General features: G+C 42.6%; 1 protein-coding gene across 4 annotated transcripts in view; it reads left to right on the top strand.

The window, feature by feature from the left end:
* The window catches only part of mmadhcb (metabolism of cobalamin associated Db), a 78,392-nt gene extending 62,872 nt beyond the window's left edge, over nucleotides 1-15,520 (top strand). For 2 of the 4 annotated variants that reach the window (XM_030428089.1, XM_030428086.1), the window contains one exon: nucleotides 14,779-15,520. In XM_030428089.1, the coding sequence (XP_030283949.1) occupies nucleotides 14,779-14,973 (195 nt within the window). In that variant the 3' untranslated portion in view covers nucleotides 14,974-15,520. The remainder of the gene's footprint in view (nucleotides 1-14,778) is intronic. The other 2 variants (XM_030428088.1, XM_030428087.1) reach the window with 1 other exon arrangement.
* Nucleotides 15,521-15,758: the final 238 nt, after the last annotated feature.

The following is a 15,758-nucleotide window of genomic DNA, read 5'->3' as shown; positions in this document are numbered from 1 at the left end:
TGTTACCCCCAAAACACAGTGAATCTGGCTTCAGAGTGATGTCATACGCTCCGGACAGAAAGTCAAATATTTGGCTGAATTTTTGGACAAGACTACAAAGAGTGGATCAGTGTATATGTCTTAAAGGTACCACATATAGGAGATACATCTGGATACATCTTATGTGATCTTGTTTTTGTAAAATGTAGTCTATGAATGACCTTGAATTGGATTAATATGTGTCTGACATTTATGGAGCACCTACTAGCATTGCAAAGACATTCCTCCCAGGTTTCCTCAGCTATCTGGGTAGACATCTCCCTTTCCTATTCATCCTTGATTTTGTCTGTATTTATATTGTTCGTACTAGTCAAAATCTAATAATAGAAGAAGATTGCCCCCCGGTCTATTGGATTATGTTTGTTTATGCTCTGAAAGAATCAATATCCATCCAGTTATTCAAAGTAAGGAAGATGTCTCCTAACAAAATCCCTGACCTGTAAATATCTAAAGAAGTCACTTGGTGGAAGGTCGTACTTATTTTCAATCTAAGTAAATGATCCAAAACTGCTGGTGACGTAGAAATCCCGCATGGTCGCTAAACCCTTCTGTTTCCACCGAGTAAAAACTCTATCTTGTATACCAGGTATGAATCCATGATTATTACATATTGGGCTGTTCAAATATGTATCAGGTATTTTGAGCTTTGGCCTAATCTGTTTCCATATATTTAAGGTATTTAGAATAACAATATTTCCACTATACAGGGCCGTTTCAATTTTGGTTGGGCTATTGATCAATGCACACAGGGATGTCCCCTTACAGGAGGCCTGTTCAATACAGATCCACTCTGGGGTTTCAATATCCTTTCCTGGCAGTGTTTCTCTCCACCAGGCTATATTATGAAGATGGGCTGCCCAATAATATCTTCTAAAGTTGGGAAGACCAAAACCCCCCTCTAGTTTAGACTTGGTTAGGTGTTTCTTGGTTATTCTTACTGATTCATAGTTCCACAAAAAAAGAATGATTATTGAGTCTAATTTTTAAAAAACAGTTTCAAAGGTATAAAAGACGAAATTGATTGCAATAAATAAAGGAAACGCGGAAGTGTTACCATCTTAACGGCATTAATTTTCCCTACCATGGACAGAGGCAGTGTTTTCCAAAATGCAACATTCGCCATGAGTTCAGCCATCATCTTATGACAATTTGCTTGCAGCGGATCCTCAGGTTTCCTCGTAATAATGATTCACAGGTACTTAATGTGGTTATATGCTATTTGTAATTGGACTGTATCCTGGAAATGTTGCTCTATTTTGGCAGTAAGAGGCATCAGCTCACTTTTATTTCAATTTGTAAACCCAGAGAAAGCACCAAAGGTTTCCAGAAGATCTAGTAGAGGGGGAACTGAGGTTTCTGGGTCGGCTACAGACAACAGTACATCATCTGTGTATAGCGAAAGATGTTGTTTTCGACCCTCTATGGTGATAGGAGCTATGTCAGTACTTTGCTGAATGCTAATGGCAAGCGGCTCCATAGCTATTGCGAATATGTAGGGGGACAGGGGACATCCCTGCCTTGTCCCGCGGTGTAACGTAAAAGGATCTGATACAGTCTGATTAGTTATTACTGAAGCCTCTGGTTTTGCATCTAAAATTTTCACCCAATTCAAAAAATTATCTCCAAATTTCTCAAGGGTCGAAGACATATACGACCACTCAATTTGGTCAAATGCTCCTTGAGCATCGAACGAGATCAGACATGCCTCTGTGTCCTGTTTGTTATAAATAATATAGAAAAGACGTCTTAAGTTGGATTGTATGTGTATATTTGGCATGAATCCGGTTTGATCATTGTGTATGATTGAATATATATGTTTTTTAAGTCTATTTGCCAAAACCTTACTCAATATTTTAGTCTCAATGGGAATAGGGGACAATGGGTGATAGGAACCGGCCTCTAGCTTATCCCTTCCTGGCTTTGGTATTAAAGCTATATTTGCCTTGTATAATGTTGGTGTAGCTTCTGCTTGGAGGATGGAATGGTTGATCATGCGAAACAATATGGGACTGAGTGTCACACGGAATGCCTTGTAAAATTCAGCATTAAACCATCTGGTCCCGCACATTTGATATTAGGCAACTGAGTGATCACCTAATTTATCTCCTCCAATTTGATATCCCCCTCTAATAAATTCCTAGCCTCCACACTTAACATAGGAAGATTAGCATTTGTTAGAAACATATCTAATGCAGCAGCATTTATCACTCCTTTCAAACGGTTATTTAAGTCTTTGGCTTCGGTTGAAATAGGACCGTCCTTTGACTGGATCCTATGTATAGCTCTTATCGCCTGTAATTTTCTAAGTTGCCGGGCAAGTAATTTGTGGGGTTTGTCTGTCAATTCAAAAGGTTTTTGCTTAACCTAATTAAGAATTTTGATTGTCTTCTTAGAAGGGATTGAATTATATTCACTTTCAAGTGAAATAATTTTCTTCAGCGTTTCTGGGTCTAATTTTGATTTATAGTCTGTCTCCAAATCTGTAATTAGACGTTCAATTTACATTAATCTTCTTTTTTCTTTCTTTTTTTTTCCACCAATAGGTTTTAACAGACCAGGTGTATATTTGGGACAGGCGTTTAATTCCCTCCTCACAAAAATCCGGGATGAAAATGTCATAAACTTCGCCAGCTTCTTGGTGAATTCTCTGGCATCCTTCTGGGCAATAGTTTTTCTGCCAGTTAAGTTGGTGCGGCGGAGGACACGATTTATCCAACCAGCGCTCGTAGCAAACTCCTCATCTCTGCTGTCACTCACGGTGGCGTACATTTGTTTCTCCGTCGCCCTGATCATTTTGCCGTACACTCTCTGCCGTGCCCATTTGCTGATAACTCATCCCCACATGTTTATCTCAGGCTCCTCGCTAGCCTTCATCCCCGCATGTTTATCTCAGGCTCCTCGCTAGCCTTCATCCCCGCATGTTTATCTCAGGCTCCTTGCTAGCCTTCTTCCTCCCTCCAGCAGGCTGCCTGGTCCTGTTGCTGTCCTCCTCGGACAGACGCTGTGAAGCTCTGTTTTATTTTTTCGCCAACCTCTCACTCTCTTGGGGTCGACAGACAAACATCTAGCGGCTGCTTCTCCCGAGTTTTCCTCTGCATATTTTAAGACAGAAAGTTTGCTGCACCGGAGCCATGGCGATCATCAGTGTGATGACTGACAGAAAGCAAGCACGATACGTGAAAAAGGCGAAGAAAAAAATCGTGCAGTGTCAGTGGTCGCGTCTTCTTCCTTGATGTTTTTTTTTTTTTAAAATAAATTAGATTAGCAGTGAGCTGCTTTCTTTTCTTTTAGCAGTGAAGTGATGTACTCCATGACAGAACATTATAAAATATGATAATGTATAAAATAACATTTAATGGTAAAAAAAAAGTACAGTTGCAGTAGACTTCTATTATAAATATGCAGCATATATATAGTTTTTTATTATTATTATCATTTTTATTACGACTACTATTTTTCTGCATATTCTTGACTTTGAACGGGAGCTGCTGTAAAGCATTTCTGTTTCTGATTCATATATTATGCAGTCAGTTGTCCAAATTTTAAATTACATTTACATGTCAGGGTGTAGTTATTATAGACACAGATTCAATATTTAAGTGTCATTTATCATCACAGTAACAGCGTTACCAGCACCCCCCCCCCTGTCGTATACATTCCTGCTTTTTTATCTTTGTCCAATCAAATCCTTGTTTTATGCACGCAACTGTTTACTTTCGATCAAAATGAAACTTAACAATTTCAGACACAGACCGCAGCTGCGCTAATGCGTAGGGATACGGAGGTTCGACAGTTGAGAAATGTAGTGCCAAAACAAAGGGTGGTCTAACGGTGATGTAAAGCAGTGTGAATTTTCTTTACAAAACGTACACTTGAACTGTTATAGGTTCTTTTAGGTGAGCCTTGTTTTAGGTGCTTAAAATGCACTTTACATCTGGGCAAGGTTCACTGCAGTATAAAGCTGAGCGTCTGGGCTGGAGCGGCTCTCTACTTCTCCAAACTGAGGCTGCGCTGATCGGTGATTACGGTAGTAGGGAACAGACCCGACTATAGATATGCACCCGACTTCAAAAAACACGAACTATCTCTTTAAGCCCCACATGAACATCTGTCACAAAGAAATGTGCTCCCTGAACCGCCTCAACAAAGAACATAATCATGGACACAAACCTCACATTGTCTCCCCCTTCTCCTGTCTCCCTCCCTCCCCACTCCCTTCAAAGGGTGAAAACGTCACCATTTACGTTCACGTCGGGTTACTTAAAGGAATATTCCGGTGTAAGTTTAATCCATGGTCTAAATCAACGTGAAACTGTGTTACACTCCCTCTCGAGAAATCAAGTTAGCAGACCGCTAATTTACGGAGTTTTATCAACCCCAGAAACGTCCGCAAGACAACAATACACTGCAGTAAATGGATCCAAATATAAACCGCCACCAAAAAGCCACAAATAATGCTCAGAACAGCACCAAACTTCAGCAACAGTACAAATAGGGTCTCAGCACATAGTCCGGGGCATCTAACCTCCGCTAGCTTAGCTAGGGAAGCTATTGGGATGCTAAAAACAGTTCAACTCTCCTCCATCAGCTTCCGGGTCGGGGAAGTCCCGACGCGACGATTACCGAGTGCGATTAGAAATGCTCAATTCCGTTCTTTTCAGTGGAAATCCAGCTAAGCTAGCGGAGGTTAGATGCCTCGGACTATGTGCTGAGACCCTATTTGTACTGTTGCTGAAGTTTGGTGCAGTTCTGAGCATTATTTGTGGCTTTTTGGTGGGGGTTTATATTTGGACCCATTTACTGCAGTGTATTGTTGTCATGCGGTCGTTTCTGCGGTTGATAAAACTCCGTAAATTAGTGGTCTGCTAACTTGATCTCTCGAGAGGGAGTCTAACACAGTTTCACGGTGGTGTGTTACACCGATTAAATTTACACCGGAATATCCCTTTAAGCCCTGTGCAGTGTTGTTATTCCTTGACCCGTTTGTGCAACACAGTACACCTCCTACTCACCCCATTAGTCCAAAAGTGCTTCCTTTACATATATTTCAACAATGTAATAAAGTGTCCCAAAACGCTGCGCTTTAAAGTCCGACGTGGATCCCACAACCATTCCACTTTCCTCCTTTATGTCATACGAGATGGCTCTATTGTCCAGCCGGCCAGTTGTCAACAGTAGCAGACAGGTAGCTTTCCACAGCTTCAGGTGTCTCAAACATCTTGGTTTCTCCTCCCTCCTTCGCCATCACAATAGATGTTGCAGGATGTCGGAATCCGTACCTGACGCCCAGGGTTTTGCATTTAGCCTTAATGCTGTCAAAGCGATGTCGCTGCTTCAGTATATCCTCAGCCAGGTCGGGAAATATGTAGACTCTGTTCCCATTATAATCCAGCGTTGACTGTCTTGCTAGGCTCAGAATGCGCTCCTTTACTTTACGGAGTCTTTCCACAACTTAGCCACCTGGAAATGCGACATGCAGTGAGGTCTCCTGAGCTTTAAAGTGGGAGTGACCGCATTGTGATCCTGGCAGAGCTTTTGGGCTCACAGCCAATAGGGACCAGGTGAAAGTTTTGGGGGCAGGTCGTAACTTTGAGTTACAGTTCTCAGTGTTTCAGTGTTTTCTCTGCACACTGTCGGATGCCATTTACATTTTACACTTTTCATTCAAATAAGCTAACGTAGCTGCCACAAATGTTTATTTTCATCTATGATACCTACATTTATCTTCCGAAATGAAGCTATCCAGCCCGTGTTTAATCTCCAAAAAGCTGCAGGTAAATTAATCGGGTCATGTTCTTCTACTGGTATGGCAGTGAAGTTTTGACCGCAGATCACCTCAGCAGACCCGGGCTGTGCTGCTCCGCCGCTCCGCTACAGGTGCGGCTGGTCTGGACTTCTCCCACCACGTCGGAGCAAATGTGCAAACAAGCGTTATTTGGATAAACTGGCGGCACAACGGGGAACTAAACGGCTACTTTCTCACACAAAAAAGCTTTAAAACCTGATGTTATCGGCGCTATCCACCTTATTCCTGACTTCGTGAGTTTACCCATGGTTCATAGCGGTATTCGGTTATGCTCTTCTGGTTGAACTGGCAGACCTCGGTGTTTACGCTAACGTAGCTGTCATGCTCGCTCTAAAAACTGGCTTTAAACACAAAGAAAGCGACAGAATGGATAAAAATCGGAGGTGGATACACAGTACAGATGTTGTAATAAGTCATAAGGACAGTTCTCACGGAGTGGGCAGATGACATGAAGCTTTAGCCCGGCATTAGCCCAACGTTAGCGATGTAGCTAACATCGAGTTTATATTTCTGAAGGCAGCAGTAGCGCCCAGCCAGAGTGTCAATCAAGCAAAACATACAGCGTGGATAATGCTGAAGGAAAGTTAAGTCGTGGAGACAGGTGGCTGCTCGGACACTGCCGGGTCAGGGAAGTCATGCAGTCATGCAGCAGCTATACTGTGGAAGATATTCAGAAACCCAAATATTTATTTTAGTGTCAAAGCCGCGAGCCGCGCTAGTCTCCGTTCCTCCTTCCTCAGCATGGCGTGTAGGGCGCAGGGCACGGACAAGTTTGTCTAAGTTGGTGATGTACTACACGAGGCATTGCGGAAAAAACTTGAATTGTTGTGGCAACCAACAACAGCACATGTTGTACCTGAGCTCATTTTAAAAACAATTTAGCACGTATGACCTAACGCTAGTTGTTTAGGGCTAGCTTAGCGGCAGCGGCCATCATGCAGTTGCAAGGCAACCGGAAGCAGAAAACCGCCGGCGGAAGTAGTTATCTGTCATGGCAGCCCCCATAGGCTTCTGAGGAAACAGGTGGATAGCGGAATTTAAAACAGAGTTACGGCGGTTTCAAGTTAGCCATAGCAAGGGGAGGTTCGCTTCCTGTTTATAAAATAAAAGCGCAAATTCTATCCTTATGGTTTTCTTTATAATTAAGGGACAACGGGTGTTTTATTTTTGTGAAAATGGCCAGAAGTGCGTTACTTACTACGGCTGGCTTGGGTAGCGCCGAATTAATTAATCGGAACAAAACTTTAAACAGCTGTTATTATCATGTTATGTAAGCCAGCTTGTATGATCCTTGCAAGATAGCAAGTCAGCCTTGTATTGATGGCTAAATTTTTTAATAGATTTTAATATATATATATATATATAAAAATATTTATGTATTTTTTATTTTTATTTTTTTTAATTCAGAAATTCAGAAACATTTTCAGCCGGAGGGCCGATATTATCAGACATCCCTACTGCTTAAGGTTGTCTACTCATGTTTAGAGGTCTGAGTAGGATTCAACAATGTGATAGATGCATAATCAGTACAAAGAGTCCAGCTCCACCTGTACAGAAAGTCTAGCTTTTCTGTATCTTTGTAAACTATAATCAGATAAATTCTAAGTGCTGTATCGTCGGCAACTGGACTTGTTTCAGTTTCTTGAAGATGTTTCACCTCTCATCCACGAGGCCCCATCAGTTTTTACTATATGAAAGGCAGTTTGCAGTCCTTTAACCCTCTGGGGTCTGGGGTATAATTGGCTGTTTTTGACAACTTTTGATTTTCACCTATATATTTCACCTTAAAAACTGTTCATCTTGCCTTGTTTGGTGTCCCTTTTTTCAGCACAACCTCAACTGTGTGAATTTACAGTTATTATTTCATTTTGACATACTGTATTAACATACTAAAATCACCCAAAAATCATAAAATCCGAGTAGGAAAAAGTTAGATTTTTAATGTGAAAACCACAAGCATGTTTAATGAACCCTTTTCATCACTTAGAATGCAAATATAATTAGTAATCTTCAAAATTTATGTAGAAATTTTGTAAACAACAGTTATATTAATTATATAAATTATATACAACTATTTACATTAAAATGCAGGCAATTCCTCAGGCGTTTTTTACAAATGTACAAAAATCTATTTACAAAATATTCAGGTTCCACAATAGGATGCCACCAAATTATTTGTGTCACTCAAGAAAGCAGTTCCTGTCCAGTACATGACAGAGAGGCACATCACAGTCCTGACACCTCCAGGGTGTGTCCCTCCTCTTATTCGCCACCTGGTGGCAGCGTTTTCACCTCAGCCTGCCCTTGGTGGCTTTTTGGCCAGGATCAGTGGCTGTGTCAATGGGCACAGGGATGTGTTCAGCTCTCCTGCTCTGGGGAACACCTGTCTTGTCCATGCCACACAGCTGACACACCAGCTCCACCATGAAGTCTTTCTGTATCATAGGCTGCACCTGCCCATGCTCATCTCCCGGTGCAAGATGAATACATTTGTCGTCGCAATGTCCAGGAAATGCAGCATCACGGTCTTGTACCAGCGTACAGTTTTTCTGTGGGTGGAGTAATATTGGATGAGCTGGTCGGACAGGTCATCCCCTCCCATATTCTTATTGTAGGCCGTGATGAGTGTGGGACAGGGAATGTCTCTCACAGCCCAGCGCCCAGCTCTATCCTTCACCCTTCTCTGCACTGTGTCACCTGAAACAGCAGGATGGATGGTGGAGCACACAGATACCTCTCGTGTGTCCATTCACTGCACAAAGACGAGTGGCCCCTCTCTGATCCATCTCTGATCCTCTTTCGTATTTCTCAGTGATAGCATTTGCCCTCCATCTTGGGCATCCCCTTCTGCTGTCTCTGTAGGTGCCACATGCTCCAAACTTCATCCCAGCCAGGTCCATGAACAGTTTTGGACTGCTGTAGAAGTTGTCCATGTAAATATGGTACCTAGTACCGAGACAGGATGGCTGGATAAGTTACATCACCACATCGTAAGACAGCCTATGCTCACTTGCAGCATTTGTCTTGCCAGTTTAGATTTGAAATTTGAGGCTGTAGCCACTGCTCGACTCAGCCTGTACAAAAAGCTTCATCCCCCATTTCGTTGATTTGTCTTTCATGTACTGTGTCATGCCCATTTTTGCCTTCGTCGCCACCATCCTTTCATCCACCGCCAGCTCTCTCCTCGGGTGGTAATAAGCCTGGCAAGCACTGATGACGTCGTCATAAAGAGGCCTGACACTGAACAGTTTGTCATGGCCTGGTGTCCCCTTCCTTCTGTCATTCTGTGCATCCTCCTCAGGATCACTGAGGTGGAAGTTCCATAATATGGATCTGAACCTGTCTCTGGACATCACTTTGGCTGGCAGGGGCACTGACAAAATGTGATTATGTCTCCAGTAATCTTGGAGACTTGGCAGAGACACCAATGACATGTATATGAGGAGGCCAAAAAACTTGTACAAGTCTTTAATCTCCACGTCAGTCCACTGATATTTACACCCTAATTGTTTCTGCAGCCTTTTTGTTTGTGTTGCTGCAGATTGTCCTGACTGTATCAGTAGCAAAAAACAACAAGAACGGGTCTCTTGGACTGTAGGGGGAAAGTGTCTCTAGTTGGACTCCTGGTGTTCTCCTTGGCTGAAACCGGCTCACTGCTGGGGCAGCGCCAGCATCCCCCCGCTGTCTTCCAGGGCTCAGAGCGAGGGTGTGTCTCTGCTGCCTGAGCCAGCGGAGATCTGGACCTCGTGGGCACGCTGCGCCGTCCGTTCCGATGTGCAGGCCTGCAAGGAGCGCTCTGTGTGGACGTCGGAGGCTCCTCTTCCTCTCTCTCCTCATCCAAAACATACGTAGGATCATCTATTTCATCGTCAGAGTCCTCGCTCTCTGGCCCAGACTCTGGCTCAGCGTCTCCTTCAGCTCCATCCAGCTCAAAGAAGAGCTGCACTGCCCACTCCACATTCAGGAGTCGCCTCATTGTTTTGGCACACAAAACTAAAAGACGACTACACTACACACTAAACACACTAAATACACTTCCCTACACACTACACGACACGCTAAGTATACACTCCAAACACGCTAAATATCACAAATCTTGCTATCACTATTGCTATCTCCGTCACTATCACTCCCTCTCTTTTGCCGCCGCCACTCCCACAACTTTTCCCTCTTCCTTAGCAATCAAATGCCATGTTTTGATTGGTTTAGACGGTACACCTTTCGACCAATAGGAAGGGGTGTCATGTGATTGTTTTTGCAAACATTTCCTTCTTGGATGCACTTTCGTTGAGAATCGCCTGTCTTTTTCCCTTCTTCCTGCACCAAACGCGCACCAAACGTGACGGCAATATTCGCGAAAAAGCGTGGCGTGCATTATTTATCATATGTCTGGTTTAACTTGGCCTATCAACACAATTTAAAAACTTGAATAAAGTTTGAAGGCTGCACCAACACAAAAAGACGGAACCGAGTCGCAACAAGGCTGATTCTTCCTGGTACGTCACATGAAATCGGACATGAAATTTTGACGCGCCGGCGCATCAATCGACCCCAGAGGGTTTAACTCTGTGTGGGAGTGTCCTTACAAAGCTGTTAAGGACACATGTGAGCTCTAAGTTCCAGAGTTGTTAAGGCCACTTGTGGGTCGTTGGTCCAACTGGCCTTCATGTGGGTTGCTAGGGCTAGGTGAGCCCAGGTGAGAATGGTTGTTAAGCTGTCTGGGGAGGGAACTCAATACTGTAATGTCATAATCCACCTCCTCTGTTCAAAGATGGTCATTCCAGTTTGACAAAGAAGGATTCTTTTACTCCTCTTTCAAACCATCTTTCTTCTCTGGCCAAGATGTTTACATTGTTGTCCTCAAAGGAATGACTTGTCTCCTCCAGATGTACAGGTGAAACTTGAAAAATGAGAATATCGTGCAAAAGTTCATTTATTTCAGTAATTCAACCTAAAAGGTAAAACTATGATATTATATAGACTCATTACATGCAAAGTGAGATATTTCAAGCCTTTATTTGTTATGATTTTGAAGATTACGGCTTACAGCTTATGAAAAATTATAATATGTTGAAAAGGTTCATTATTGTAGGCTCAAATTGTCACACTCTAATCAACTAATTAATCCAAAACACCTGCAAAGGGTTCCTGAGCCTTAATGGTCTCTCATTCTGGTTCAGTAAAATTCACAATCATGGGGAAGACTGCTGACCTGACAGTTGTGCAGAAAACCATCATTGACACCCTCAACAATAGCCTCAACAGGTCATTGCAAAAGAAGTTGGATGTTCTAAAAGTGCTGTATCAAAGCGCATTAATAGAAAGTTAAGTTGAAGGGAAAAAGGTGCACAAGCAGCAGGGATGATCGCAGCCTGTAGAGGATTGTCAGGAAAAGGCCCTTCAAAAGTGTGGGGGAGCTGCATCAAGAGCCACCACACACGGACGGATCCTGGACATGGGCTTCAAATGTCATACTCCTCTTGGCAAGCTATCCTGAACAACAAACAACGTCAGAAGCATCTTACCTGAGCTAAAGAAAAAAGAACTGGTCTGTCTCTTTTCTGATGAGAGCAAATTTTGCATCTCATTTGGTCCCAGAGTCTGGAGGAAGAATGGAGAGGCACACAATCCAAGATGCTTGAAGTCCAGTGTGAAGTTTCCACATTCTGTGTTGATTTGGGTAGCCATGTCATCTGCTGGTATTGGTCCACTGTGCTTTATTAACTCCAGAGTCAGTGCAGCTGTCTACCAGGACATTTTAGAGCACTTCATGCTTCCTTCAGCAGACAAGCTTTATGGAGATGCTGACTTCATTTTCCAGCAGGACTTGGCACCTGCCCATACTGCCAAAAGTACCAAAACCTGGTTCAATGACCATTGTGTTATTGTGCTTGATTGGCCAGCAAACTCACCTGACCTGAACCCCATAAACAATCTATGGGACATTGACAAGAGAAAGATGAGACATGAAACCAAACAATGCAGAAGAGCTGAATGCCGCCAGTGAAGCATCCTAGTCTTCCATAACACCTCAGCAGTGCCACAAGCTGATAGCATCCATGCCACGCCGCACTGAGGCAGTAATTCATGGAAAAGGGGGCCAAACCAAGTTCTGAGTACATATGCATGATTATACTTTTCAGGGGGGCGATATTTCTGTATTTAAAATCCTTTTGTTATTGATTTCATGTAATATTCTAATTTTCTGAGATTTTAAATTTGGGGTCTTCATACGCTGCAAGACATAATCATCAAAATCATAACAAGTAAAGGCTTAAAATATCTCGCTTTGCATGCAATGAGTCTATATAGTACATACATTTCACCTTTTAAGTTGAATTACTGTAACAAATTAACTTTTGCATGATATTCTAATTTTATTGAGTTTCACCTGTAAGTGGACAGCAGAGTCTTGACCTGAGAAATTGGCCCTCCTGTGCTGTGCCATTCTTTCATGGAGAGGTTGTTTTGTCTGTGCAGTCCTTGTCTGTGCAGTCGTGGCTGCAGTGAAAAGCATAAACTACATTACTCTTTATGCTTGGATGTTTTGTCTTTAGGGTGGACAAGTGTCTGCCTTAGTGTGTTGCTAGGTTTGAAGTAAACCGGGATATGATGTTTATTAAAGATTCTCCTGAGTTTCTCAGATGGTACCCTGTGACAGGAATGATGTTACATTTTTCTCGTCTGATCCTCTCTGTCTGATCCTGATCTTTGAAGGCTCCCACACACCGCCCAGACATCCAACTGCCTTATCCGACCACTCTGTTGCCTCTCGTCTGACACGTTCGGCACAAAAGTCGCATTGAACACACCGCTTCGACGTGCTGCCAGCTCCACAGTAGCGTGTACATTCTGCGCTTGCGCGAGATGCAATAAGCCGGTGGCTCCAGTGTTAAAGACGCTGGACTAGAGGTTTATGCACGCAACTCTCCTTACTTTCGATCAAAACGAAACTTAACTATTTCAGACAAAAACAGCTGCATTCTAAACATGCAGCGAGGCATTACTAAATGAACACAGATTAATTCGTCCTGAACGGACATAAAAACAACTAGTCTCGTGCCAGTACTCCAAAGCATGAAAACAAGAAATGACGGAATGGAGTGCGTAGAAAACCAATGCGCACACAGTATTCCGCCCCTCCCACACACTGCGCTGATTCGCTGGCACACCGCCAATCAGAGAATCCAATGGCTCAGACGTCCGACGGCCCACCTACTCAGACTTCGCATGCTCAGTCAGATCCGACAACGTCCGCGCGGCTCCGAAAGCTTCCGATGCAGCTGAACACACCAAACATATTTGCTCCCGACCTCGTCCGAGTCTCTCCAAACGCTTCAGACGTCCAACGGTTGGGCCGGTGTGTGGGGGCAAACATGTTTTTTGTGTGAAAACCACAAACATGTTTAATGAACCATTTTTATAACTTATAATGCAAATATAAATTGTTTGTAAATTTCAAAACCTTGTGTAAAAATTTTGCAAAGTTATATATAACTATTTACATTAAATGCAGGCAATGCCTCAGGCTCAGGTCTCCCTCAGCCCCTTCCAGCTCAATGAAGAACTGCACTGTCTGCTCCACATTGAGCAGTCTCTTCTGTTATGACACACAAAACAAAAAAATGACTACACTAAACACACTACACAACACACAAACTATAAACTCCAAACATGCTAAATGTCACAAAACTTGCTGTCTCTATCGCTGTCTCTCTTTCGCCCCCGGCCCTCCCACAACTTCCCCCTGTTCCTCAGCAACAAAATCACGTGCTCTGCCATATCATCTGGTGATTGGTTGATGTGGTGCAATTTTTTCACCATTAGGAAAGCTCCTGAGAAATGCCTGTTTTTACCGGGCCTTCCTGCACCAAACGCACACCAAACATGACGAATATTCACGGAAAAGCATGGTGTAAATTATTAATCATGTCTGCTTTTACTTGGCCTATCAACACATATAGTTCGAGGTCCTCACCTTCACACCAGTTGAAACAGAGACTCAGCATTGTTGCAGACCATGTACACCCTTTAACGGAAACGGTATTCCCTGATGGCTGCGGCCTTTTCAGCAGGATAATGTGCCATGCCACAAAGCAAAAATGGTTCAGGAATGGAGGAACACAACAACGAGTTTGAGGTGTTGATGTGGCCTTCAAATTCCCCAGATCTCAATCCAGTCGAGCATGTGTGATGCGCTGGACAAACAAGTCTGATCCATAATGGCCCCACCTCCCAACTTACTGTGCCAGATAGCACAGCACACCTTCAGGGGTCTAGTGGAGTCCATGCCTCGATGGGTCAGGGCTGTTTTGGCAGGAAGACAATATTAGGCAGGTGGTCATAATGGTCTACCTGATTGGTGTATGTACGTGTTCTAAATTTGATACCTGCAACATGTCCCAAAAAAGTTTGGACATGGGCATGTTAACCAATTTGTTTCACCACCTTTTCCTCTAACAACACTCAGTAAGCATATGAAAACCGAGGACTGTAATTGTGGAAGTTTTAAATCTCTGTGTGTCTCTTGATGTATGACTTGACTGATGATATCAGCCTGGGGCTTCAGTTTTCATAGTTTGTGTTTCATAATGCACCAGGTCTGGAATGCAGGAATGCCGGTCTACAGCTGGCACTCTTTTATTATGTAGCCACGCTTTTGTAATGTGCAGCATGTGACTTAGAATCGTCTTGCTGAAATAAGCAGGCACATCCCTGAAAAAGACATCATAGGCATCGGAATAAAAATGTTGCTACAACATCTGTACATACCTTTCAGTATTATTGTGCCTTTTTTTTTTTTTTTTTACCAGTTACACAGCCTCCTGACATCTTTTAAATATGGGTTGCAAGCACCTGCTATTTCTATGGAGATGGATGTGATCAGGTAACTATATAATGACTATATGATAAGTTTGTGTTTTCATTTGCAGTTCTTTGGCTCATACACCAACAACACACTGTTTGAGACAGACGACCGATACCGTCAGCTGGGCTTTCAGATTGAGGACCTTGGCTGCTGCAGAGTGATCCGGCACTCCTTGTGGGGGACACATGTTTTTGTGGGTGTAATATTTACCAACGCATTACCCAATAGCCTTATCATGAAGAAGTTCCAGGGCAGCTAAACAAACCCAAGGACACATGGTTGCCAGTTGAACTGAACATTTAACTAAAAAATGCATGTCTGTTAAAATTATAAAACTTTAGTCGATAACATCATTACCACCATCTTTTAGAGCATCACATTCTATAACATGTTTGTATAAGTAAAAGTTGATATTGATCAGGGATTGGCATGAGTACTTGGGCACTCAATTGGACATGAGAACTTATTAAGCGTACAGAATCACATTTTTTGCTTGATTAAAAAACAAAAAACAAATTCATCATAAATTGTAATTTTTCCCTGTTTCGTATTGAGGTAGGCTAACCTTAACCCCTAATGACATTTTTGGGTGTTCATTTTGGACCCTATTCTCCATTTTTTTATTAAAATGCATTTGAAGATTAATTTTAGAGCAGTACTCGACTGCTCTAAAAATAATTTCAAACAAGTACGTGTCAATGAAAATCACGAAAAATGCTCATCTCCAGTGTTGATATGTATATATTTATAGATTCTAAAGTACTGAAATGCTGCTGTCATCTGAATAAAGTTTTTATTTACTGCACTGCAATTGGTCGATTCCCTCTTTGTAGGATCATGAGCCTATCAAACTTCTATCCCTCTCTCCTTCAACTCATGCTTAATCATTCTATAAAATATTACTGTTTCCTAAAGCTACTTAAATGCAGGTATAGTGTACTACAACTGTAGGCAACAAGGGAGTATTAATTTGGGATTTTACAGGAAAGGAGCAATTGATTATTCTCAAAGTATTTCTGTAAGTACAGGGTACGTAAAACTAGA

Source organism: Sparus aurata, chromosome 9 (assembly GCF_900880675.1).
Source record: "Sparus aurata chromosome 9, fSpaAur1.1, whole genome shotgun sequence".
In the NCBI taxonomy this organism is placed as follows: domain Eukaryota; kingdom Metazoa; phylum Chordata; class Actinopteri; order Spariformes; family Sparidae; genus Sparus; species Sparus aurata.
Note: the sequence above shows the minus strand (reverse complement) of the source record. Positions and strands in the feature narration are given on the sequence as shown.